General features: G+C 39.7%; 4 protein-coding genes across 4 annotated transcripts in view; 1 reads left to right on the top strand and 3 right to left on the bottom strand.

Moving 5' to 3' along the window:
* Positions 1-283: 283 nt before the first annotated feature.
* Positions 284-7255, bottom strand: LOC149289657 (BTB/POZ domain-containing adapter for CUL3-mediated RhoA degradation protein 2). Its single transcript, XM_089490305.1, has 6 exons — positions 7042-7255; positions 3370-3539; positions 2751-2840; positions 1499-1551; positions 1142-1337; positions 284-520 (listed from the first exon to the last, which is right to left on the bottom strand). The coding sequence occupies exons 1-6, from the start codon at positions 7253-7255 to the stop codon at positions 284-286; spliced, it is 960 nt and encodes a 319-aa protein (XP_089346431.1).
* Positions 7256-10469: 3214 nt separating this feature from the next.
* LOC149289656 (intraflagellar transport protein 20 homolog) lies at positions 10470-15368 on the top strand. Its single transcript, XM_089490326.1, has 4 exons — positions 10470-10596; positions 11465-11550; positions 13154-13257; positions 15287-15368. The coding sequence occupies exons 1-4, from the start codon at positions 10470-10472 to the stop codon at positions 15366-15368; spliced, it is 399 nt and encodes a 132-aa protein (XP_089346452.1).
* A 3272-nt stretch (positions 15369-18640) lies between these two features.
* TMEM97 (transmembrane protein 97) lies at positions 18641-22467 on the bottom strand. Its single transcript, XM_089490184.1, has 3 exons — positions 22348-22467; positions 19763-19907; positions 18641-18891 (listed from the first exon to the last, which is right to left on the bottom strand). Exons 1-3 carry the CDS (start codon positions 22465-22467, stop codon positions 18641-18643), a joined length of 516 nt encoding a protein of 171 aa, XP_089346310.1.
* A 3931-nt stretch (positions 22468-26398) lies between these two features.
* Positions 26399-27338, bottom strand: part of LOC149289654 (serine/threonine-protein kinase NLK-like) — a 75074-nt gene continuing 74134 nt past the window's right edge. Inside the window, exons 10-11 of the mRNA XM_089490295.1 lie at positions 27203-27296; positions 26399-26453 (exon numbers count right to left, since the gene is read on the bottom strand). Of these exons, the coding sequence (XP_089346421.1) occupies positions 26399-26453; positions 27203-27296 (149 nt within the window). The remainder of the gene's footprint in view (positions 26454-27202; positions 27297-27338) is intronic.

Raw genomic sequence — 27338 nt, 5'->3', positions numbered from 1 at the left:
AGAAGCCAGTAGCAGATATTTATAGGTGTCGGACAAATGGAACATCCTGCTTTAAAAGAAGAGTTCGCTAGGAAACAAAATATTTTCCCTGCTCCATCTAACAGGCTTAAAGGAATCCATGGCACTTTCCAAATAAAAGAAGCTTCACATTAAACCGCAGTGCGGATAATATTACATCATGTGTAAGAATTAAGTTGCAAGGAAGCGATAATTATGTCCTGCAAAGAGGTTTTTGGCTAAAACTAAGCAGAGAGAGGCTCTTTGCTGCGTTTCCAGACCGGAGTCAGTCCCTGTGAGATGACTGATGACCGAGCTGCCGATCATCATACGTGCTGTATCGTTTGACGTGAATACGACGCACGCGGTCCCGAAGCTCGAAACCTTCGTCGTCTTCGCTGTGGCATGCCTGGCTTCGTGTTCGGCTTGTGGCTTCCAGCAGAGAGTTATCAGGCACCCGGGGGGTCTCGTACAGCAACACATTCAGAGTCTCTTCATAGATTCGCGCCTCTGGGAATTCAACCTAGCAAAGCCATGAAGAAAAACTAACTTCAGCATAAAAACTAATATATATCACTTTAAATAGCTGTCTAGCACTCATACATCAATATTTATTTATAGTGCCATCATATTCCGTAGTGCTGTACAACGGATACATAAAATAATGTGTAAAACAAATCTTATTATAATACTTTAAAATTATTTTTAATGGTAATATTCCTGTGACATGGCTGTTATCTGTTATCTAGAATAAAGACTAGTAGAAGTTTCCAGTCCTCATTGAGAGTGGAACGTTGCTCATATACACTTAGTTTCTTCGCTAAAACAACCCTACATTTAAAGGGACAGCTTCATTTCCTATACAGCTTCACCAAAGCATTCGTATCACTTTTCTGTAATGCTGGGTTTTCTTCTTTGCAGAGAATACTGCGAACCCCAAGTGAAGTTAACATGTGTAGTATAATAGGAAACTTAAGATTTATTATTGGTTAAGATAATTACTGGCATACAAGAAAACACTTTATTTTAACATAAAACAAATACTTATCTGTGTTACTAATTACATCCAGGTTGGGAAAGCAATCATCTACTTTACAAACGACTTCTAATAAAATAAAGGAGTTGCTAGAAGAATATTGAGTACCTTAGTCTGTTTTTTCTCGGTTGCATATACAATGGAGGTGCAGCATACTTCCGCTAGCTTGCGTCCCTGGCCGTAAAAGGACCAGCAGCAGATCTCATCACCAATCACATCCTTAATAAATAGCACACGTCCATTGAAGCGAAGGGAGAGCTTGTCAAACAGCTCGATGTTTTTCAAAAGGTTGTCATCAGAGTTGCTACAATAGTGGAAAAGAAGAAAATATATGAAATACTCAATTACTTTATATTTGTTTTCTACCCAATTCTGTGACCTGTACACTTAGTTCCAGTCTCAAACATCCAGGTTTACACACATGAATAAACATTATGGATTTTCCACAGTCTATGAATAACCCACCTTGTGTAAGAGTACTTGTTATTGCTTCTGTTGTACAGCAGTTTGACCACAGGCTGGAGAGAAACATAAAAAGAAGAGATGGGGTTATATAGTGGCCTCAAACAACTAATGCAACACTAATATCAGTAGGTCTAAACTTTATACAGATTGGACTGTTACAGTAGCTGATATTGTGATGACACAGCTTTGCAAATCGCAGAATAATCATAGGGTTTATACAGACCACAAAATTACAAATTAGGCAGCCACTAAACTATCGGAAAACTGGTTTCCCATTAATCCCAGTAAGAAATTGGCAGTTGAACCCAGCAGACCCTCTAACATTCAACTCGGCATGATTCAATCTTCTATGGACCCTGCAGAGCTCAACAGACGAGCCCAGGGAGCTGCTACAGATTTTGCATATTTAAGTAATAATTATTTTATTGTATAGTACAGACTTGATTTGGGGGCCTATAGTCCAAAAAACATACTTGAACAGTTTACACAGAAGAATTTTTTAAAAATCAGCTCAGAATGGGCTTATTGGCAGGGATTGGCGTTTATTTACAGATGTGAGTTCGTAGAACATCTCACCTCCCTAATATCACATCTAGAAGACAGGCTGCACTGGCCCCATATCACACACAACAGCATTACACAGTTTAAATGTTAACTCTCGCTGGCCAGCAAACACCCTGAAAACCCAGTCCACGCCCAACAAATTAGACTTGTGCATTCAGATTTGTACAAAATGGGGATTTTACCAAAATTTGCCAATTCAAAAACAAGAAGGGACCCCAAACATAACAAATGAAAACTAAACAAAGGGCTCAGAATTTGTTTGTGTGTCCCTGTCTCCTTGATGCGCAGCCCCCCTTCTTGTTCTTCAGTCTTCTTTCTTCGTCCGCTTCTCTGTGGACATGGCCTCCCCACGAAGGCCGTGTGTACTGAGAAGCGGGCAAAGGAAGAAGACAGAAGAACAAGAAGGGGAGCTCTGCGTCAAGGAGACAGGGACACAGAAGCTGATGGCGGGGAAGGTAGGGAGACATTCAGAGAGCGTGAATTAATGCGTGTGTCAATGAAAGAGTTAATGAGGCTGAGGGACAACAAACTTCGTTTTCGAATGTCAAATACACTCATATTTTCTTCTGAACTGGAAGGGCAGGAAATTAGTTTGTCCAAAAATGAATGGACCAAAACTTGTCCAAATCATTTTTGTTCTGTTTGCACAGGTCTACAATCAATGTAATTTCCCATACTGCGTGACAACCTTGGCAGATGACTCAATCAGTTTTTCTTCTTCTTTAGGTGATGTAATAATAGGTATGTTACAGACAGCCTCATATGAATCATTCTTATCCTGAAAAAAATCCACAAAATATATTGTTTTATATAAATATTTATATTTTAAGTTAAATAGAAACAGTTCATTTTAGTGCACTTTAAACTATGTTACTGAATAACAAAGCAACAATAAAACAAAAAGATGGGAGGAACAAGCACAATGCAATTCTAAACATTCCTACATGCGAGTTAAACTAGTCTTATTTTCTATTCTAATAACTAAACCATACCGGTTATAATTTGCATGCAGTATAATGCACTGAAGCCCATGCAAAATGCACCACATATACATTGAGCATGAAACTAAGGTTAAGTGCTCCTTTAATTATATATTCATTATCATGCGTCTTTTTACTAGTGAGGACAGCGACTTTAAATAAATTTGTATATTATGGAAACAAATGATTATACTCGTATTCAGCGTGATGTATTTCAAACAATGTTTCCTTTGTGAGTCTTTTTTAATTGTTTAGCTTTAGCCCCCGCATGATGAGATCACCGCTTGTCACACGTCTTTGGAATGTGTATTGAGGGTTAATCCTCACCTGTAACGCTGTCTGGCACCGGTCTACCAAGCCCTGAATGAGGTAATATTTGGCTTCTGCCATTAGCTCCTTGATCTCATGTCTGTTCTTTGGGAGCGCAATAGCGTCATCTCGAAGGTAGTTCAATATGGTCCCGAAGTGCTTACCGCATCGGTCAATGAGAATCCAACCTGTAGAAAAAGTGGAGCACTTCAAAAATGATCCTACAATCAGCATCGTAAATGGTTTCATTTCTGTTCCCAAGCTGTCACGTCATACCGTGTAAAAGAATATCAACCAAATCACTACGTCATTTTGACTATTGGTTCTGCAGTTATACTAAGATCCAAAGATCTATGAATGAGCACGGTGTTCATTCCTTAGCATCTGCACAATGCTCTGCAGCAAGGTCAGCCAGCATGCATTGGACTACCACTCCGATTACTCACAGGCCGACGGTGAAAAGTGTTGCGGACCATTGCCATAGAAGCGGATAACATTCAACACGACCAAGGATTAGGATTAACAAACGCCAATTTATTTAGTGCCACGGCTGCAATAAAACGACACTTGGTTCAAAAATACTGTTTCTACGTAATAGCTTATTCCAAAGTCAGAGTAAAACGGTCCTTGAAATGTGCAGCCGAGATGAGGACTTGGTCAGAACCAGTATCCGGGAACTGCTACACGATATGAAAACCTGATAAAAGGACGGCTAGGAAAATCCAATTCACCGCTAATACAAACAAAAAGCAAAGCATTTCTCCTGAATGTGCATACACTAATTATATATATATATATATATATATATATATATATATATATATATATATATATATATAGATTAATTATATTATAATTATAGAAGTGGTTTTCAGGATTATCAGGAGAACTTTGGAGAAAAAGGTGTTAATTTTTTTTACCAACTAAACTCCCTAATAAGACAATTGATCAGATGAGTACTGAAATGGTAAAATAAGTTACCGTTGGTAAAATGTGGAACTCGTGGGAAAACATGCAGTCATGTAGAAGGAATGTCCTAAATTGTTCCTTTCCAGTAACAAGCAATTAACATGTTAAGCGCAGACTCATTCAAGGCTCTAATCACTTTGCACTTCTGCACCGTACCTGACCAGCTCACCGTACAAACATCTACGTTATTCAGCAAGAGAGCGGGACGCTAGAGAATACAAGAGACGGTTTTCAGCTGAACCATAACTTTGTTCCATATGGAGGATTTAGTCTGTTTCCTGCGGTCGGATTACATGGACGAGCCATGTTTATGTTAGGATAAGGACTATGCTTTCCGACAGGCACATACCAACTATTAAGGAAAATGTGTCTTTTCTTCTTTATAATTGCTCGGTATGGACCGATTATAATCAGCGCTGGAGTACAGAATTCAGGAAAAAGTGAAGTTGGAGAGCACTGGTAGCTTAAAGCCGTGGCCCCGAGGTTTCCCGGGTGGCCCTTAAATGAAAGGCTTACTGGTTATGCGTGTCACTGGCTGGAACTGTACATTTTAACCCCTTCGCGACCTTTGCCGGTTCAGGACCGTCATAACAAGAAGGTCACTAAATGACCTTTGACGGTCCTGAACCGTCAAAAAATTAAATAAGCTTAGAAAGTGATCAAGGATCACTTTCTTCGCTTAAACGGCCTTGCTGCAATGCCTCGATGTCGAGGCATTCAGCAAGGCCGAGATCGGCATCGGGGGCCATGTCTGGCCCCTCCCCGGGGCGTCAACAGCCGCCATACATTGTATGGCGGCGGACGCCCGTTTTAAAAGCGTTTAGGAGGCGATCGTTGATCGCCTCCTAAACTTAAATGGTGTCGCTGGAATGCCTCGATCAGGAGGCATCCAGCGACACCAAACACTTACCTCTGGGTGGGCTGTGACCGCTCCGGAGAGCGGTCACAGCCGCCGCTGCCGGTGATCTTCGCCATCAAGCAAGATGGCGGCGGCCCGGGAAATAAAACAATAAAGACGAAAAAGTTCGCTAGAGGGTCTCCAGACCCTCTAGAGAACTGGCTCCACTTGCTGGTTGAATACAGGTACTGCATTCAACTATGCAAGTCAATGGAGCCCAGCTTTCTAATCACTATGTGATTAGTAAAATATTCAAAAAAAATAACATAAATAAAAAATGGGGAAAAAAAATTAAAAAAAACAATTATGCAGTGATGTCACTAGATGAACCATCCAGTACCAGCAAAATGTGTAAAAAAAAATATAAAAAAGTATTAAAAAAATAAAATAAAATTAAAAAATAAAGTTTATTATTTTGAGCAAGTGCTAAAATTTCTCAAAAATCTCAACAAAGAGTTAAAATAAAAGCACTTCAAATACCCAAGGGGTGTCTAATATATAAAAAAAATGGCTGATGGGGTAAATTGGAGTGGCCTAGCTCAAAGATAGGGCATAGGTACAGACTGACCAAAATGGAGAAAAAAAGCGCACTTCCCAAATGTGGCATTTTAAATCTGAAACAACCCGACAAACCCATGCATGTCGGGTATCACTGCACTCAGGAGATGTTCCTGAACACACATTGGCATGTTGTTTGACAGTGGCATATACCAGGACCTGTATATCTATAACTAAAGTACAATTTGTGTGAAAAAAAAAATAAAAAATTACTATTACAAAGTTTGACAAAGTGTAGTTGTATAATTGGTGCATGGAAAGGGTTAAAATAACAGCATTTGGAATACCCTGGGGTGTCTAGTTTTCAAAAATATATGGTTTGAATGGGTTAAATTGAGTTAACCGGCTTCAAAGATGTTCCAAAGAGGAGATGGAGGCAGACTGACCAGATTTGTTAAAAAAGATTTGGAAATCATAAAACGCTGCTTGTACTTATTGCCCTATAACTTACAAAAAACAGCAAAAAAACATAAAAACATTGGGTATTTCTAAACTCAGGACAAGTAGTAGAATCTATTTAGCTAGTTTTTTTACTTGCTTTTTTAGGTGAGTAAAAGATTTTTCAAATAAAAGTCATAAAATGTGTTTTTTTTTTTCAATTTTGCACCATGTTTTTTTTATTTTTTTTTATAGTAAATAAGATACGATCAAAATAATGGTATCTGAAGAAAGCCCATCTTGTCCTGAAAAAAACAATATATAACTTATGTGGGTACACTAAATGGGTGAGGAGAAAATTACAGCTGAACACAAGCACCACAAAAGTGTCAAAACAGCCTCGGTCCCACAGGGTACAAAACGAAAAATGAGCCCGGTCCTTAAGGGGTTAAAGACAGACACCATTATTATTTATTGTTTTATATAGCGCCATCAAATTCCTTAGCGCTGTACTAAGATATAAATCAAAGGAAGCTCTATGAAAACAATAACCAGTTTCAAAATGTTCCCAGGACAAACAACTGCATGGGCACATCATAGAAAACCGGCCCTCGAACAACAAAAGTGCAAGGATATCAAACTGTCTCACAAACAGGAAAAGGCATTGATTATAATGCTGGCTCAGGCCTGATTCCTGAAAGCAGTTACAGTGCGGTCTATTCGTAGACCATAGAGGTTAATGGCTTCTCAGAAGACCTCTTACCTTAATACACACGCGTGTCCGCCTGCACCGTCCTTCCCAATGTCAAGCTCTTAAAAATACATTGCTTTTCAAGAAAAGTACAGCCAGTAACATTACTAGAACAACAAGGGTGTAATTATCTCACCTTCTTTGTCAGTGAGGACCTCCATACGGCCGCTAAACATGGCTTTCAACATGGTGTCATGCCTTGTGAGAACCTGAACCGTGGTGTAATACAAGGAACCTCCAACATTGAGCCGCACATACTTGTTCCCCAGACAGCCCCCTTTAAAGCTGTATGTTTTCGGCTTGGCACCCGAAGCTGGGCACATGGCTGTCAGGCAAGTGTCTCCGGACATCTCTCTCTGCAAATAGACGATGACTCTGCACACAGTGGGCTTCACGTGTGCCGCCGTGGTGGGATGCTGCAAGCGGAAGGCCTTTCAAGTAAGCAGCATATGGGTGCCTGCTAACTTTCCACACTTTTTCACCCTAATGATCAGCGGCAGAGAGGAAACAACAATGAAATTTTACAATTAACGATCAGTCTTGATGATAAAACGATGATAAAGTCCTAAATATGAAACAATAACTGTATAAAACCACAATTTTATGAATATTTTCTGCATCTCGCAGTCTACGGCTAATCAACCGTCCGGCCAGATAAGGTCCAAAAGATCTCCTGCTTGAAGTGTCCTAGCCTTGCCCTGCTGTTTGGAGTTCAATACAAGAACGACATTGAATTCCCCTTTGCTTCTGTACGTTTATCGAGTGACTGATGTAACAAATGATATATTAACTGGTCTATGTAATAAAAGAACTCCAAGCCACAAAGCTATTAGCTTCCTTTGAGCTCCTAATATTGTCCGGCGAGGTCACTGATTTACATGACATTATAGAGAGAGATCACAAGAGCAAATTATGTCAAACTCAGTGGTTTTTTTTAACCAATAACCTCAATAAGTGCATTTTCTATACCATGGATTGAATCCTAATCCTTGCGTTTATTCTGCTTGTCCCGTCTTTAAAGACTCTTTTATTCATCTTTACTTTCATGTGCTGTGGAGAGCCACCTCTTTTTAGTGTCCTATAAAACCGAGGTGGAACCAAACCTCAAAATACAAGAACGCTTCAGCGAAGCAGTCAAGTCACTCGTTTTCTCTAAACACACATTTCCTCCAAATCCCTTTGGGAGAGCTGGAAATCCCAGTTCAGATACGTTAATCATCCTGTTTCCGCCAATTATTTATGGATGGAAGAAGAAACAGAAAGAGTGGCTGTAATTAGATTATTAGAGCGTATTCCATGATTTGTGTAATTTTATAAAGCTAAAATGATGGGATTATGTGAAATACACCCATACACGCCCAAGTGAATCCATATACCCCTTTTAACATCATTAATCATTTATGGTGTTATAGAGCAGAAGTTAAGGGTCTTTGGCAAGATCCATGTAAATAACTAGGACCACATTCAGCTAGCAGGCCATCGGTTGGAGAATAACAAGCTAAACAAGGATGATGAGCCATGAAAACTAATTCAAACCCCCTACAACAGATAAAGCTCTTACTATTTTCATGTGACCACCAACTTAAATATATAACGGCCCACCCCGTGGAAAATACTCTACAAAAGACCCTAATGGACCAAACCGATGGCCGACTGTTGGTCATATTTATAGCATACAATTATTACGCAAGGTTCCAAATGTAGAACAATCACCATGGAAACAGCACTGTATTTGTGATATGACTGCTCTTATTATAGCAATATCTGTTAACTGACATTTACTTATTCGTACAAATCAATGAAGAGTTTGAGCAGATCGCTCTGCTTTAATCAGAGTTCGCTAACACTGCTCTTTTAGCAGATATGGTCACCAATTCCTATAATAACTTATATAGCGCTATCATATTCCATAGCACTGTACAATGTGTAAACAGGACATAAGAAGAAGTGCATCACATTACAGTGGATGCGACCCCATATATTTACTTAAACCATCTGTTATGGAGTTCTGAGGCCTCCGTGTTATCATTACCCGCAGACACTTCCACACACCTGCTTCCCCAGGCTCCGCCACCAGCCTCACGTACAGGATCCTCCAAGCTCAGCTCCCCGCAGCTTCTCCCATTATTTTTTTCCCCCACTGCATGAGCTCATTTCCGGTATCAGTTGCCACAGAAACCACCCAATGACCGAAAAGAGATCTAAAAACAAGAGATATTGTCCCTTAATAAATATGGCTATCAAACCAAACGCCAACTCCGAGCGTCCGTCTCTCACATAGTTGGGCGTGATTGTCGGCGTCTCTTGTGCTTAGAACTATATGATGCGTTGCACAATGGGACATGTAGTCCTCAAGCCCAGTCGTTTCCCATAGAAATGTCTTAAGCAAGCGCGCAATGGCACAGCGATTCCCACAATGCACCACGAAAAGGGTGCGGTGAGCTTTATGACCTATAGCCTGACATTATGCTCGAACCATTTACTGGCTTGTTATTGGATACCCGTTACCTGTACATTTGAGTGACGTAGCATTTCCCTTTAAAAATACATACTCCTTATTAACATACAGTGTGCGGAAATAGTCACAAAAGTCTCTAGTAGTCACGTGGAATAACGAAAAAGTAAAAACGCAGGACGAAATACGTGTATTGATTAAAGAGCTCTGAGTCTGTACTGTTATTGTGGGAACACTCCCTGGAGAAAGATGGCGGCTCAGGACTCCTCAGACTATTGTCGCTATGGTCCCCGAAATGCGTTCCAGGAAGTGACGTTAGTAAACAGTAACCAGCGGTCTCCGTGGCAGCCGGAATTCGCGACAGAGTGAGGCCCGAGCGGCTGGATGAACAGAGGACCGAGCTCTGGGATAGCGTCTGCCCGGAAGGTTTCAGCTTCGGTAATAATAATGTGTGCTGCAGTGACGGTGGTTAATTATTGATGATATTGATGATGTAATGAATGAATGAATGAATGATGCTAGAAATAAATCCAAATATTTAGCTGTCATTCGGAGACGAGAATTCTGTAATCCCCTTCATGCTGTTGAGCTTCAGCTTCATTAATGGCCAAGAAGTCGCTGCCTGAGCATAATGGGAGCTGTAGCTTAAAAACAGCTGGAGGACCAGATGCTATCCAGCCCTGGCCACCAGATGGACAGAACTGCACTACCTTTGGTAACCACAGGAGGCGTGCATTGGGGAGGAATTAGTACATTTAACACTTGGTCACACAGATGGTAAAAGCACCCATTTGTAGAATCACATTTTCCTCTATCAGACAGTGGTGCCTTTACTGATCATGCTTAATTAGGTGAAAAAACTCAAACTGGGATAAGATCACCTATTAATCATAAATAAATATTCATTTTATTTTGGGGGTTGGATGAAGCCTCCCAATGTAGGCGCGCGTGTTCTGCCTGCTTTGTCAATCGTATTCATATAAGAAGAAGAAATACTTGAGAATAGCTAATCTGCATCAGTGAAGCAATTGTGGGAAATCAGTTTAGTTGTAATTAACCTTCTGATGTCATATTCTATACACAGAATAACTGGGTGATTTTCCCGAGCGATGGCGACAGACACGTTGTCAGAAGCTGGGCTACACTTCGATGACCTGAACAAGCTGCGCATCTTAGATCCCGAAGTCCTGCAACAAACAACAGAACTGAAAGATGAATGTCGTGATTTTGTAGACAGTAAGTCATGAATAAAGAGACAAATAATATATATAATATATTATATATATATCCTCTATAGCACTTAAAGGGGAATCCCACACAAAAGCAAGTATTTTAGTGTTAAAGTGAGTGCTCTATACAGTAATGTAGATTTTTTTGTTGAGGAAAACATGCATTGTATTTAATTTTTTCCAATAAACAATTTTATAGCACTGGCTGGCATTATTATTATTATTTATTGTTTTATATAGTGCCATCAAATTCCATAGCGCTGTACAATGGGATTAGGCTGTCATGATATGTTGGGTGACTCTACCTGCTAAAACACCACATTGATGGTTTCTAGCAAAGCTTGTCCAATGAAACCCTTTCCTCCATAGAACTGCGTTAGTCAAGTTCTCAGTGTGGGTGATTAAGACTAAGCCGCTCTATTGATTACCGCAGTGAGTATGATAACGAATCAGTGTGTTTGTCTTGTAGAATTTTGCAGGGTAGCCATCATGAATCTGGTGCCCTATGCTTTCCTGCTGGGATGTGGAGTAGCAGGGGCCACGAGGCTCCCAGTGGGGTCACGTGATGCACGGCACTTCCACAGGAACCAGATTAAAGATGGCAGAAGATAGGCAGTAGCGTGGCAGGGGGGAGTAGTGTAAGTGAGTTATATATTATATATATATATATTATATATCTAATCAAGGTTTTATCACCCTTTTTTGTTAATCGTGTTCTAGAAATATGCTGAAATATGCTTCGCTCGCTTGCTCCACTCAACCCAATGAAAGTGTGTTCCAAGAATATAATATCATCAGTACTGCAACACGTAATTGACCTGTCCTCATGACTTAGCGTTTGCATCAGTAACACTCTTTGGATTATCTGTTTGCAGAAGTTGGCCATTTCCAGAATACAGTGGGAGGATTAATCGATCTTGTTGACCAGCTTGCTAAAGAAACAGAGACTGAAAAAATGAAGGTAAGAATTGTTAAAAAGAAAAAAAAAAAAAGTAAAAATAAATAAGATATACATTTAAAATATTTGCCTCCGTGTATACCTGTTAAGAAACGAATGCCTGCTGGGTTGCAAACTTGCAGCAATCATGTGATTGGCTGATACAGGGCAAGATGGATAAACTGCTAAATGATGTTAAAATGGATAAAACCCCAGGGCTAGATGATATACATCCTTTTTCCACTGTGATCACCAATGATTCCGTCTTATGTGGCATGGAGCCAAAAGACTGATTTTGGTGCGAGAGGTCCCATATTAAAAAAATAATAATAAAGTGATCAACGCTGCAGTTAGTTCCACATAAAAGGTTACTTTCTGTACAAATTGAAAGAGAGATGATTATGCAATATTGAAAATGGGCTTCAAAATAAAGTTCAGAGACTTTTTTTTTAATGGAAAACTATCCAGTTGCCACTGAATGCAACAAAAAGGGTTCAATGAAGACGTGGAAGTCACTACCTACAGAGTTTATGCTATGATAATAAACGCCTTTAAATATGGGTTAGATTGATTCGATTTTTTTCTTATCAAAGTACAATGTTCAGGAATATAAAGGTTAATAAGAATGTAATAAGTTATTTATTGATCCAATAAAAAATCAGATTGTCATTTTTAGAGTCGGGGAGGTTTTTTTTCCCCTTTTAGAGGAAATAAGGTTTTGCCTTCTTCTTAATCAAGATTGAAGTTGATGGACTTTTTTTTTTTTATCTCAAACTAAATTACAATATCACTTTGTAAACCACAGGGCTGAAAGTTCTTCTAGATTTCCCGTCCATGGCTGTTTTAAGAAAGAAAATAGATAATTTGTGTTATATTATATATATAATTTGTTTTCATATCCAGTTTTCTGGTCCTCGGCTACGATGCCTATAGACTCTTGGCTTGCCATGTATGGATCCTTACCTGCTCTATATTGAATAGATGTACAAGAAATACAATGAATATACCAGAGTACATTAATCCATTCCGGTGATAGGGTTTTAAAAGATGGACTTTATCCTGCATTGGGTCTTGGGAACAGTCCCTTGTCTGCTCGTTGATTTGATTCAATCAGCTTGGCAAACACAAAGCACACATAGCGTGACATATCTTGTGAAATGGGTAACATTGCGAAATACACACAGTGCCATCCAGACTGTGTGAGAAATGACTACTCCATATTTTGGATCAGTTTAGAACTTTATTCCCAGTAAATATATTCCAGATATATGACGGTGCTGATAGAAAAGCCCAGGCTGATTCAACATTAATAAGGAAAAAAAGCATTGCTTTGGGGCAGTACCTTAATTGTATTAACCTGCTGCCAATGCTGATGTTATTTTCTTGATTTTTTTTAAAATGTTTAATATTAAAATGTTGTGATGACCTATTTGCATGGTACATAAAGACGACGTCTTTTTTTCCCGTACTCGTATTTTGTTTCTTTTGTTGGAATCGAGTTCATGTTCTTCACAACGGGTGTAGCGTGGCTATGAGGGTTGAGGGTGGAACTCTATAGCTTTCGCTGCCCAAAATGTTAAGAAAGCGCTATTTCAGAAAATAAAACGGGAGTCATTTGCTTTTCCAGGTTATCGGTGCTCGGAATTTACTAAAATCGATAACCAAACAAAGAGAAGCCATGCAGCAGCAGCTACAAGCTTTAGTAGCAGAGAAGAAGATGCAGCAGGAAAGGTAGGTTTTAGGTCGTTGGCATTGTCTGGAAAAATCGAGGCAAATGCATTCCCTCCAAGCCAAGCCAAGGGTTATGAACCCTTCATAAATAAAATGTTCATTTAAAGGGGGGGGGGGACAAGCTATTATATGTGATATAAAACGCCCTCCTGAATTTGTAGTCACTTCAGAGGATGAAACTTTCGTCAGTGGGAGGAAAAGTAAAGGTTTTGTGATGGACTCCCAGTTGTATTATCTGCCGAGCACTGATGTCATCTTTATCCAGTACACATGGATGCTGAGGAGTTAAGATTCTGTCTATTTTTTTTATTTTCCATAAAATTATAAAGCTAAAAGGCCATGTTTTCTCACAGTGAAAAATGAGTGCGGCCCATGCACATATACATTTCTGATGAAGTGGCCCACTGCACAAAAAACTTGGACACCCCTGGTTTAGGGCAATAGATATGTCCAAGACTTCGGTACCTTGTGTCAATCTGTAGGAAATGTTCTACAGACTGATATATAGCAGTTCTGAATTATTTTGGAGAAGTGATAAACATATAGGTGTATCTGGTGGGAATGTAAAATAATAAATAATCTATGGAAATAAATCTCTCTAATGGTATCTCTCGTCTTAAATTGGATATTACACAGATTATTGGATATTACACAGATTATTGGTCATATATATTGGATATTACACAGATTATTGGTCATATATATTGGATATTACACAGATTATTGGTCATATATATTGGATATTACACAGATTATTGGTCATATATATTGGATATTACACAGATTATTGGTTATATATATTGGATATTACACATATTGTTGGTCATATATATTGGATATTACACAGATTATTGGTCATATATATTGGATATTACACAGATTATTGGTTATATATATTGGATATTACACAGATTATTGGTCATATATATTGGATATTACACAGATTATTGGTCATATATATTGGATATTACACAGATTATTGGTTATATATATTGGATATTACACAGATTATTGGTCATATATATTGGATATTACACAGATTATTGGTTATATATATTGGATATTACACAGATTATTGGTCATATATATTGGATATTACACAGATTATTGGTCATATATATTGGATATTACACAGATTATTGGTTATATATATTGGATATTACACAGATTATTGGTCATATATATTGGATATACACAGATTATTGGTCATATATATTGGATATTACACAGATTATTGGTCATATATATAGGATATTACACAGATTATTGGTCATATATATTGGATATACACAGATTATTGGTCATATATATTGGATATACACAGATTATTGGTCATATATATTGGATATTACACAGATTATTGGTCATACATATTGGATATTACACAGATTATTGGTTATATATATATTGGATATTACACAGATTATTGGTTATAGGATGGCAGCTGAGGAGACAAATTGTTTTATATTCTTTATCTTTATTCAAGACTATATTTATGTCTACATCTAATTGGTATGTTTATATGTTATAATTTACTATCTGAGTCTTCCCATCTCTCAATGAGCTGGTAATGTTTCCTGGACTGGCAGGTCCATTTTCTAAACTTGGGTTCTTAGCCACCTAAGTAAATCTAAAACCTTCTATAAGAGAACTTCACAAACTATCGAGATCTCACCTCAGAGTGGATACCGGGGTCAGATGGCGGGTCGGCACAGGGTGTTTACCTTAAAAAAATCATCAAGGGGAGTTGCTCATGTTATCGAGAGCTGCTTGACAGCTTGGAGTTGGGTCTTTTTACCTCTACTGAGAATCCATCCTGTTTTTATACAATGGCTCCATGGAGACTATAGGTGATTCTTAACCTGTTTCCAGCCATACCCTGTAAGTAGAGCAAGAGGCAACCCACCACAAACCTGTTGTGTTGCATTTTGATGGTCACTATTAATGCTCCAGTAAATGGATTACAATGATGCTGAGCATTAGTCATACGATGTTTGATCACATTACTTCTTCTTCATTTATCTTCCAGATATCGCGTAGAATATGAAGCTTTATGTAAAGTGCACGGCGAGCAAAATGAATTCATTGACCAATTTACCTTTCAGAAATAACAGCTTACAAGACTCCATCCCTCAGCTGATCGCGGATGTATTTTTTTTTTTTTTTTACAGTGTTGTGGGAATTTTTGGGAGGTGAACAAACATTTCATTCCAATGTCAACCGGACAGAATTTTGTATGATTTATATATCTGTTTAAAAGTTTTTGTTTTTTTTAAAAATAATAATTTTAAGACATCTCAAGCAATGATTTTTCCGCACGGTATGAGCTGTTTGTACGAAGTAACGTAAGCCAGAAGCCATTTTTTTTTGGCCTGTCGGCAAACCGAGTACTTTCTCCCCCTTGGTCAAGCGCCCTTATAACCTCTTCGCATTTTGATTGCCAGCAAACACATTTTCATATAAAAAAAAAAAATCACATTGGCTATTTTTATGTGGATACATTTTTACACATTTTAACTAAATTTCAAATAAACTTTTATTATAAATCAAGGCGCCGAAATCTGGCGAGCGTGGCGCATTTGGTTCCTGATGGGGTGTGTATTCCTCATCACAATCAAGTGAAAATGGAATTTTATCATTTTATACTTATTTAGTTTAATAAAATAATGCAGTGCATGATTCATATTTTCTTATTCATTACTAAACAGATACATAAAAAAAAAACACATCTGGGCTCAACCAGTTTATTTTTACAATTTCAAAACTGTTTTTAAAAGTCCACAGCAAGATCCCATTCCAGTTTTAGAGCCTCGTTAATGCCTTGGACCAATTAACTGACCCGCGTACAGCTATTAAAATGTACTTTGGGGCATTTTTTAGGACTTTGTAGTATATTGGTCTGTTTAGATATTGTAGTGCAGGTGATATTTTTGAGAGTATTTGGAATCATGCATCAAAGTCTTATTACTAAATTACTAAAACTCATGTGATACCCAGTCCGCCAGAGGATTATGGGGTTTGTAGTTTAACAACCTATGAACAGACAATAAAAACCCCTCAATTATACTCGATAGCCTCGGTCCGTGTGCTTCTCGGCCATTTCTTTCATCATTTTATATTGCAATGTAATGACTGGGACATTATGGTGCCTGAAGAGTTAAATAAAATTACAACTGCAAAATAATACAATATGGGGCAGCATCCTAGCAGTGCCAAAAAAGGAGGAATTGTAACATAATAAAATATCATATAAATAAATATGTACCAAAATTACAATTTAGAAGGCATTTATACCACAAGCTCAATGTTTACTCAACGGTTTACAATTTATACGTTAACTAGTCATTGTGTATACCGTGTTTTTTGTGTATTTTATTTTTTTGCGTGTTGGTTAGTGTATCATGTCTGTGTGTATACACTATCTCTATCATATATTGATATGTTTTATTCATTATAATCTGGGCCAGAATATACGTTTATACAGGTTTCTTCATACTAGCACACGCTAGGAGATGTAAAACACGGGAATCTGTTTTTTGTTTGGTCACGTTTTGTCTCGTGTGAAATACATTTGTGTTGATAAAGCTGCATTGAAAATGGCTGACGTGTGTCCTGTTTATTGGCTCGATACACGTGTTACCAGGGGTAACGCGTCTGAATAATAAAATGGCCGCATCTTTGGAAAGCTGGACCTAAAAGGCAACTCATGGCTGAACATGAGAAGCTTCCGTATATATAACTAGTCAGTAATGATTTAAATTCTAGCTGAGGTACGGGGTAGCCCACACGCAAATCCTCTAGTACTTCATACGAAATACTCTCCGCACTGCCTTCACACCTTTCTGGGAAAAGAACCCGCATTCCTTATCGCACGGTAAGGTCACACGCCAAGTTTTCGTGTACTTGGCCAGGATTTAAAACGGCCTTTCACAGATTGGCGTGTTGGGCTGTAGATCATGAAATTTGCACTTAGGATCATTAATGCCAAGACGCGCAATGCTGCTCGTGGCAAATACAGGAATTTTATCATTGTATGGTAAATAGGATGGAGGACTCGCTATGCACATTATATATATATATATATATATATATATACATACACAGACCACAACTTATATAAGTGGATCGTTTCGCAACTCCATGCGTTATCCATGTTTTATGTAAATCTGAGACATGTTTTAGTATATAGTATGCTGCACTTTACGCCACCAGTAGACTTGTGGATTCTGCTGACCACGTCCGGGTCCCTGTCGACTTTTCCCGCAGCTCCACTTCTTGTCTTCGCTCTTCTTGTTCTCCTGTCTTCGTCCTTTGTCCCCCTCCCTCCGGTATCAGTTCAGTTATCCGGGTACTTTCAAAAAAGGGAGGCGGCTCTGTGCACACCTTTTCCCCTGATTAGAGGAGAGGCTGTTCCCGTGGCTCCGCCCTTTTGCGCAAGTACTCCAAGAAGCCAGAATATTGCAGACGGATTTGTGGAAATGCTTCTCTTGCTCTGAAAATCTGTCTACAATATTCTGGCTTCTTGGAGTACTTCCGCAGGATGGAGCCACGGTGTGCACCACGGGGACAGCGTCTCCCCCATTCCATAACCAAGCTGGGACAAGCGGACGAAGAAAACAGAGGAACCAGAAGCCGAGCTGCGGGAAAGGAGACGGTACACGGAAGTGGTGGCCGAAGAAGATAGGGAGACATTAAGAGAGCGTATGATCTGTGTATGTAGAGGCTATGTCAGGGTCTGTGCATGCGTATGTATATTATATATATATTGTTTTTAGGTTGCAAATCCACTTGCACCACATGTGGACAGTTTCATGTTTGAAACAACACACATCTGTAAAATAACATTTTAATCAGTGACACAAAAATTACATTAGGATTTTGTAAACGTTACGATTGTTTAAGAAAAAAAAAAAAAATAGCTGATCCGTTCCAAGATATATTTAATGATTAGGAATAAAAAGGAATAAAGCTACTCTCCAATTTATAAAACCAGGTCTGCTGAGAAGATATTACTGCGTTTACAAACTGGCGGCAACCATCGCTTTATGAAAAAGTGCTTCAGCTGCCGCATTAAAGGTGTTCTGCTGACATATGATGATGTACTTGGGAATTAGGGCCTGTGCTAGAATCGTAGGCCAAGTATTAAGGGGGTTCGCAGTGAGGTTTGGGGGCTAGCAGGAGTCAACTGCCATTTTATATTAAAAAAAATTATAATGAATGAAAACCTTGGTCCCCTGTCTGGAATTTCCCGTGATTAGTGTTAGCTGCGCTGCGACGTTTGGCTCTTCCTCCTTTTTTTCTGGGGCTGTAGATCATGAAAGGAACGTGTTGCGCATGTACGTCTATTATAGCTGAATGGCTGATCCTCCAACTTCTAGGACGTTTACTTTCTCTTCCGCTTTTCCTCTTGCCGGTAACTTGGACTGAACAGCATGGTGATCAGGATAAGCAGCGGAATCACCAGGTACGGAGCATAGATGGAGACCAGAGTTAGGCGCTCCTTCTGGTTTGGAGGGTCCACCCCATTGTACCTGGTGAAGTCCCCAAAGAGAACATGCGCAATAATGGCAACAACAGTGGTGGCTACGTGTGCAGAATAGACAATGGCTGGAATCCTTATCCACCTACATCCACCTACGGAGGGGAGAAAGAACAGAAGAGTGACACGAGAAAACATGCATAACCAATAATCATATCTTTCAGGTTTAGTTTCAGCTGCCCGGTAAACATCAATATATTAAGAATTAAGAACAGCCAAATTCCACAAATCTTACACGAGTATTTGAAAGTATCCCGGGAAAATATTTTGTACAAGAGCTATTTTTATTATATAGTTACTGGCCCTTTAAATCAAACAGCGATCTATTATTTTAGAGTAACCACTTGTCTTATTGTAACAGTTACAGGGCAACATTTATCACCGGCTACCAACAAGATGCTGTTTTATGTGAAATAAACAATGGATTTTTTCGTATTCATATTTTCTGAAAGTTCTTTTAATGTTGCTTTTTCCTGCATCTTGGAGAGTTGGAGATAGAGCCTGACATCTGGCTGTCCTTCTGATCTGGACAGGATGCGCCGTAGAGAAACTTTTATAAAGGCAATGATATCTGTCCATTATGCTTTTATTTGTTTTAATATGGAATCTGCTGAGCCAATTGTCGACAGAAGCATTTTTATCTGCTGAACGATCGCAGCAAGGAACATATGATGGCTCAGCGGTCCCATTTATATTTTTTTGCTCGCCCCCAAGTATTTAAAGCCAATCAGTGTTTGGAAGGGGCGTTCTGTTGCAGGCCTGGAGCGGCAGCTTCCATTGAAGGTAGCTACGGAATATGATGGCGCTATATAAAACAATACATTAATAATAAACTGACTTCCTTTTTTTCTTTTAGGTTAAATGAATGCATTTGTACCCCATTAATTGTTCAGGGGGTCGCCTGAGCCATTTCATGGTAACAGATTTGAATGATGGTAGGATAAACGGCTGAATATGGTTCCATACCTTTATAAAATGCATAAGCAGCCACAGGAAAGAAAGGAAGCTGTACGACTGCTTCGCAAAAAACAAAGCTCATAAACCAAGCCGGTGGGTTCATCATCAGGTGGTCTTTAAACGTGACTGTGTACCATTTCATTACATCCAACAGCTGGGGAAAGGCACAGACGGAATGTTGATTAGAAGCATATCGTACACAACGGTAATGCTAAATATATATCATATCATCGCAATAGGCCTTTAATTCATATACATTTCTGCAAGCAGCGCCACCCCCTGGCAACTCATTTAACTGCATCCTCATTTGTACTGTTGGGATGCAGTGAAGATAGGGAAAAGACGATGGTGATTAAGTCTGCTGCTGGGGGAAGCACACAGGGAGACTCCTGTGAATCACAAGGGAGATAAATACGCGTCCTTTGGCATTGCTCCCTTGTGGTGTGATGGCGGAATACTAGATAACGATGTCACAGCCCAGTGTCCTCCATCATAACAGGCCTCAGATCTTGCAAGTAAAAGTTATTAGCCAGATGAGGCAAACAGACCACCAGAGCTTTATGCTCCCAGCAGGATAAGTGCTAGGTTATTGGATGGGAACAGGGGCTATGGGAGAGAAGGTAGTGGGCAAGGAGGCACACACCCTCTTCCCTGATTGGTGGAACAAGGGAGAGGTTGTCCCCGTGGCTCCTCCCTTTTGTGAAAGTACTTCATTGAGAAAGAGCCGGGGGTACAAAAGCAGCTCAACAGGGCACCGTGGTGAATCACATTGCTGCCAAAAATGTGATTCACCACAAAGCCCCTAAAAACGGTAGCGATTGTTTATGGGAGGGGGCGAGAGGAAAGGCCACCTCCCCTGGGCCTTCAGGGCACTGCCGAGGTAGCGGCATGATTGTGCTGTCCCCAACCAGCCCTGCTCATCCCCCGTGGGCAGTGCGCACCCAAGCACCATCAGTGCTGGTCTGGGGAGGTGGTGTCCGGTGAGCAGGGCTAGTTGGGGAGATGACGATCCCCCTCTAAACGGCCCAACATTAGGGGTGTTGGTTCTCTCACTTCAGACTAAGGCACCGCAACTCATTCAGAGATGAGGGGCGGAGCTAAATCTGCAGAACCACTCACTTGCAGATGAGGGGCGGGGTTAAATCTGCACAACCACTCACTCCAGGATAAGAGGCGGGGCTAAATCTGCACAACCACTCACTTGCAGATGAGGGGAGGAGCTAAATCTGCACAACCACTCACTTGCAGATGTGGGGCGGGGCTAAGGCTGCACAGCCACTCCCTCACAGATGAGGGGCAGGGATAAACCTGCACAGCCACTCACTCCTGTTTGAGGGGCAGGGCTAAATCTGCACAGCCACTCACTCACAGGTGAGGGGGCAGAGCTGAATATGTACAACCACTCACTCGCAGATGGGGCGGAGCTAAGTCTGCTCAACCTCTCACTCACAGATGAGGGGCGGCACTAAGGCTGCACAACCACTCACTGGCAGATGAATGGTGTAGCTAAGGCTATATAGCTACGGACCCGCACATGAGGGGCGGAGCTAAGGCTACAAAGCATCTGGGCTGAAGGTAAGGGGTGGAGCTAAGGCTACATAGCCACTGACCTGCAGTTGAGGGGAAGAGCTAACGCTACAGCTACTGACCCGAAGGTATGGGGTGGAGCAAAGGTTCCATCGCCTTACTGACCTAAGAAGGAATCAGGCAGTTCTATATCATTTCTTACATTCTGGTGACCATGAGGTACCTGAGGTCACCATATGTCCCCAAACGCTCACCATATCACCATATTTAACCCCAAACCAGTAGAACCTAAATGTCTACAAATGGAGAAGGCCACACGTTGCACCCACTGATACTACACGTACCGGCACAAATAGGTTCACTTCCTGCCAGAGAGATATAATAAGTTATATACATTAAAGCTACACAACCGTATGTTACGGAACATTGGTCAATGACTGACAGCTAGAAGAGAGATCTAATGATATCGTGTGGCAACCAAAGTCAACTAATCAACCCCTATTAGAGCCAAAAAGACACAGCAAACTAAGAAAAGGTGCTACGGGGAACACAACAGGCGTGAAGGTTATTCGATTAGATTTTACCCAACTCTAAATCCCATGAAAACCACTCAAAAGACAATCTCTGCCACCAGGACATTTTCTTGTGGACCGGCTGCCTTCCATGTTTACTGTCTGATTGTAAGAAGAAACTTCAAAAGTAAAAGCCAAGCAGGTGAAAGAACAGTAGTGACGGTAGCGATCATACCAACGTATGAATGGTTTTGTGAAAAGGTTTCTGTAAAACACGTATAGTGCTGCATCCAATTCTACCCCTCATCGCCCCTATTATCTCACCCTCAGATCTGCTCTCATTTTTCTTGGAACAAAATCATAAAGCTAAGTAGATCTATGAACCCTGCTTATAGCTGCACAGGTAACGCCATGGGTGGTCTCTTCACAGGGGGTGTAGACACAGGCTGTAATACGTCTCTGGACCGATCTCTTTACTATCAGTAAGGACTCTGTTGAGGATGAGCAGATACCGATCACATTCGCATTGTGCGTATTTCCCCGCGGGGAACTCACCCCCTGTGGGTACAGGCTGGCCGGCAGCACGGCCTGCAGATCCACCAGAAGCGTGATAGGGATGTGGGACAAGAAATAGAAGAAGAAGATCCATTCCAGCAGGCGGGTGGCGGAAGCCATGTCTGTGACAGCCGGACGCAGAGGCGCACTGGACAGCTCAGTGCCGCGCAGCCTTTCACACCCACAGTGGGAAGGGCCTTAAAGTCACGTGACTCCGAATTACGCAGCGGCAGCCATGCTTGATCCTGGCAGGTTACTATAGCCACGTTCCCCAAAACAGGTACTGGTTTGGAGCCTGTTATATTGGGTGGGCACGACCTAGTGACCTAAACTATGAACATAATTTTTTTGGTTTAAAAATACAATAAATGCTACATAAAACAAAACAATCCTGTACTAAGTAATATGGGCAGTACACAGTACCCTTTACAAAGCGAACACCGCCTGTTAATCACACAAGTAAACATTCCAAGGCTGACGAGCAGTTATCTGGGATGCGAGTCAGGAGATAGCGCAACTATGTACAAAGCTGTCAAAGTTCATGGTGAGCAGTTGAACTCTGGATTCACAGTGACACATCTGAACAAACTATGAAATATTTTGCTAATCCATTGAAACCAAGATAATATTTGGATATAAGCCACGGTACAGAGGATAAGTAAAAAGGTTATTTGGTTTTCAGAATTTATAGGTTTTAATTTCCATTAATACCTGCGAATAGAGTGTAAGCTTACATGAGCAGGATTGTTTTAACATGTCTTAAATATTACTAGTTTGTACATTGTCAATCTTAATTTTCCACTGCCCTCCATAGTAATTTTTGGCACTCAGGGCCATTTGTTTTATAATTTGCCATTCCAAGTCCAACCTGAACATTATATTGTGCACCCTCACTAAGTTTAAACAGTCACCTGGGGGTCTGCAAGGTGCTCATTGCACTTTTTTGTCCATTGCCCTCCACCTGGTGGACTGAACGCTCTGTTGCTAGAGAAGGGCTAGTGGGGCAGATCATTGATCACCTTCCAAAAAAGAAAAGGAAAGGCAGGCAAGCAAAAGAGAGAGCGAGAGAAAGCATACTGTGTATGCTTGTATCATCTTTCCATTACTATGTCTACTTTGTGCCTTTAAATGGATATATTGTTGACACGTGGTTGCAGTGTAAGTGTCCTTTACAGAGTAACTTTAGCAAAAGTCTGCTGCATATCATGTCTGTGCCTATCCCTGCCCATCACCACACTTACAAGCTACTCTGTTTAACAGGCTAGTGTGGTAGGCATCATTCTACAGAGGCTTTCATGGAAATAATGTGGACCACAGGGAGGACGCACAGGTTGCTGTCTTTATTAAGGAGGAGCAGCCATGATCATAAATAACCGCAATGTGTAAGCAATAGCCTATCAATATAACAACTTTTAAACCAGTGAATATAAAATAAATTCCAGTGCATAGTGTATTATTCTATGGATCTTTAGTGGTCCTAAAAATAACCTTCACATTGCTCTGAGCCATGAAAGCAATCAATTCATATCCAACTGTGCTGCTTTCATAAGAGTGAACATTAAGCAATGTCAGCATTTTCATACATCTGTTGGGTAGCGCATGCTACTGTACAGTTAAGAATATAATTGGTGAAACTACTACAAACAGTAAATCCTCAGAAACATAAAAACCAGGCATTATCTTCTGCTGGTGTCAGGTCATATTGTGGACAGGTACAGCTTGTGTGTGAAGAACATGTTTATTAAGGCTCTGTTAAAATAAGCGCTGAATTGAGGTACAAGAACATGTCTTTAGTTTAAATGTGCACTCCAACCATCATATCCACCTTAATGCTTATGATATCCTAGATGCCGATTTACATTATCATTTGCTTACGCATTCTGGGATACTATAGAACCCCATGTTGTGCAGGAGAAGCGTTTGGTGGAACACCAAGTCAGTGGGAAGGATGTCCAAGTTCTGTAGCTGCAGCTTTTTTATAAGTGCTTTATTTTTGTAACTTTTAAGGAATGCATATTAAAGTACTCAACATATATGCATTAGTTTATGAGGAGGATGTGTGGGACATTGAAACAAAATTTCTCACCTGTGTCTCTATATATCTAAGCTTTGGTGATTTGGGTTGAAATAACCATTCATAATAACGTGTCACAAGAAAGAAGCATCACAAGGGTTTATGTATCAGAGGTTTAGTAATCTACTTTACATGTTACAAATATTTTGGTAGAGAGCTGCATTGTCCCAGGAAATATGTAAAAGAGAAACAAAAACATAACTTTTTAATGTCACATTTAATGTTTTCACCACTGTACTTCAAATCTACATTTACAAAGTGACCAGCAAGTGTCTCATTCGACCACCCTCCAAGATATAACCCATTTCACTTCACGTTTTTATTATTTTCGTGACAATATTGTGTTTTGCAAACAAATCCCATCAAAATGTTTCATTTGGGGGTTTTTTTTGCCCTGATTTCTCAGAAGCCACTTTATAGAAGAAAAATGAAACTAGGAAGATACCAAAATATATCTGCAATTTGGATACAGAAAGAACACAAACTTTTCACAGCAAAATGACTTCATTGAAGATAAAAACTTCCCTGAAAAAAAAAAAAAAAAGTATAAACCAAAAATTGCTTTGTGTCCTCCTATCCTCCAGCTCATTCAAGATAAAAATATTCTTCTGCGATAAATTACAATAAATTCAACAACTGTCCATTACAAATACCAGGGTCTTCCTTCAAAATGTTGATTTTTGGATTCACACAAGGGTAAGCCATTCAAATTATTTGATATAGGTGCAAAGCAATATTAAATGTTCTTTTATTGTATTGTAATGTTTACAAAAGTTGGAAGGAACATTCAAGTTTCAAGTCTGCACACTGAACCTAAAAATAATAATTTGGAGTGAAACAAGCTGAGCTGTAAACTCCAGGAGGTAGAGGCCTTCAGTACGTGTTTGTATATACATATACACAAAATATTTCAGTGTTCATATAGAAACAGAGGAAAAAAAGAAAAGTTCTTAAAATAATTCTCTACTGTGACACTTCAATACTTCCACAGCTGCTTTGCCTAGGTACACAAACACAGTTAAGTACAACCCCTATGTTCTGCTTTTATTGTTTAAACTGCCCAGTGCAAGATTGAATAAAATAAAATGAATTAAAAGTCACGAAAAAAACATTGATGATTAAATTGTGCAAGCTAGCTCACTTTTTTTTTTTTTTTTTTTTTTTTTAGAGCGGGAAAATGAATGGGTCCCTCATAAATGAAACCCACGGATGGCATTATTTACACTGATGAATGAGGCATGCCCACAAGTTAAAAGGTAAGAAAGAAAATTAAATCTAAGAAAAATAGATTAAATATATATTTTATATATTTATATTGGGAAAGGAATCAAAGTTCCCGTCCCTCTAGTCGCAGATGCACTCATTCTAACCACAAACCATCGGTTTCCAAGTGAGTAGAAAAATGTCTCCAGTCCAGTGCTAGTCCAAGGTCATCAAGATACGTAGATGACTTTTGCTCCTTGTAGCCCGTTTCTCTTCTAGGGAAGTACTTCATGATTTGTCTCCAGTCTCTAAAGTCTAATTGCTTGTATTAACATAATTACGAGGCTTTAGGAATGGCTCAGTATATAAAAAAAAAAAAAAAAGTGCACATTCATTAAAAAATAAATAAACCAATATTTAAAAACCAAGAAGAAACCTCTACAAAGATCCCTTTCCCCCACCAAAGAGAAAAAAAAGTAACACCCCTAAAACGCCTTTAAATTTGGTGCCATCGTCAAATTGTTCTGAGCCTCAAAACTGCTTAGAATGCATAAAATAAGCAATTCTGTGTTGGATACAACCACTGACTTTGTAGGACTGAAAGTCCATAGTACACCATTTTGCCATTAAAATGATTAACATTTTACACAGTGGTTGATACGTTACACCTTATTTAGCAAATATTACAGTACAAGCGCAGTCGGCCTTCAGAATTGCCGTTCCCAGACTCCAGTGGAAAGCTACATGACATTTTCAGTAGTACGTCTTCCACGCTTATTCCCAAACCAGCGGAGATGGTGGCATCTCAGACGGCTGAGCCACAGTGGAACTGGAAGAAACACATACATACGCATGACACAGCCAAATATATACTCATGGCCTTTAAGAATAATGAATGAAAACCTCACGTTTCTCATGATTAATGGAGTTCAGTGTTTAACTAACTCATAGATGAAATGATTAGAAATAAATGACACTACATCGGAGCGCATGTGAATGCAGAATGACGTTGAAACCGGTAAAGCGTCAACACATCGAGACTGCTTTTCACTTTACAAAGGGCAGACCCCAGTGAGCCCCAATAGCATTGATGGCCCCACATAAAGCATATCTAAATCTGCGGCCAAAATCTTTTATTTTTACAGAGAGATAAGCTGGGGCCGGCATTTTGCGACACACAGTGCATTGAAATCACAACCTCTGCTTGAGCTCTCACTTTATTTAATAAACGCCTGTGTCCCAGCGTTGTTCACTGTAACTACAGCGTGGCCATGTGTGTCTGCAATGAAATAATAAACCACCACTAGGTTTTCACACATGCAGATCATTATCCATCCTTGTGGAGGGTCCACTTTCTTACTCTGCTATAGTGTATCATATGTTTCTCCTGATCCAACAATCGAGTGTCAATTACTGTTTCATGACCTAAAACATTTTGAGTGAAAGGTGGACTCATCATCGCATCAGATTTATTTTCATAAACTTTGTCTTTGTTTTCCTACAGTTTCTTCAAACACACGCATCATCATCCATGATGAAGATTAGAGCTGTATTAACCCGTCATTTGCCGAAACCTACCTTATAAAGCTTTTAAACGCTGCAGACTGAGGGTTGATGCAGAGCGGCACTCTGTTTCCTTTCTGCTGCTCCAAAATAAACTGATGAATGATTTCTGCAATAAAATAAAGAATGTCTATCAAGTATAACACATTTA

The sequence above is a fragment of the Sceloporus occidentalis genome, unplaced genomic scaffold (genome assembly GCF_023333645.1).
Source record: "Sceloporus occidentalis isolate IW3139 unplaced genomic scaffold, rSceOcc1.0.p SCAF_43, whole genome shotgun sequence".
NCBI classification, from domain to species: Eukaryota; Metazoa; Chordata; class Lepidosauria; order Squamata; family Phrynosomatidae; genus Sceloporus; species Sceloporus occidentalis.
Note: the sequence above shows the minus strand (reverse complement) of the source record. Positions and strands in the feature narration are given on the sequence as shown.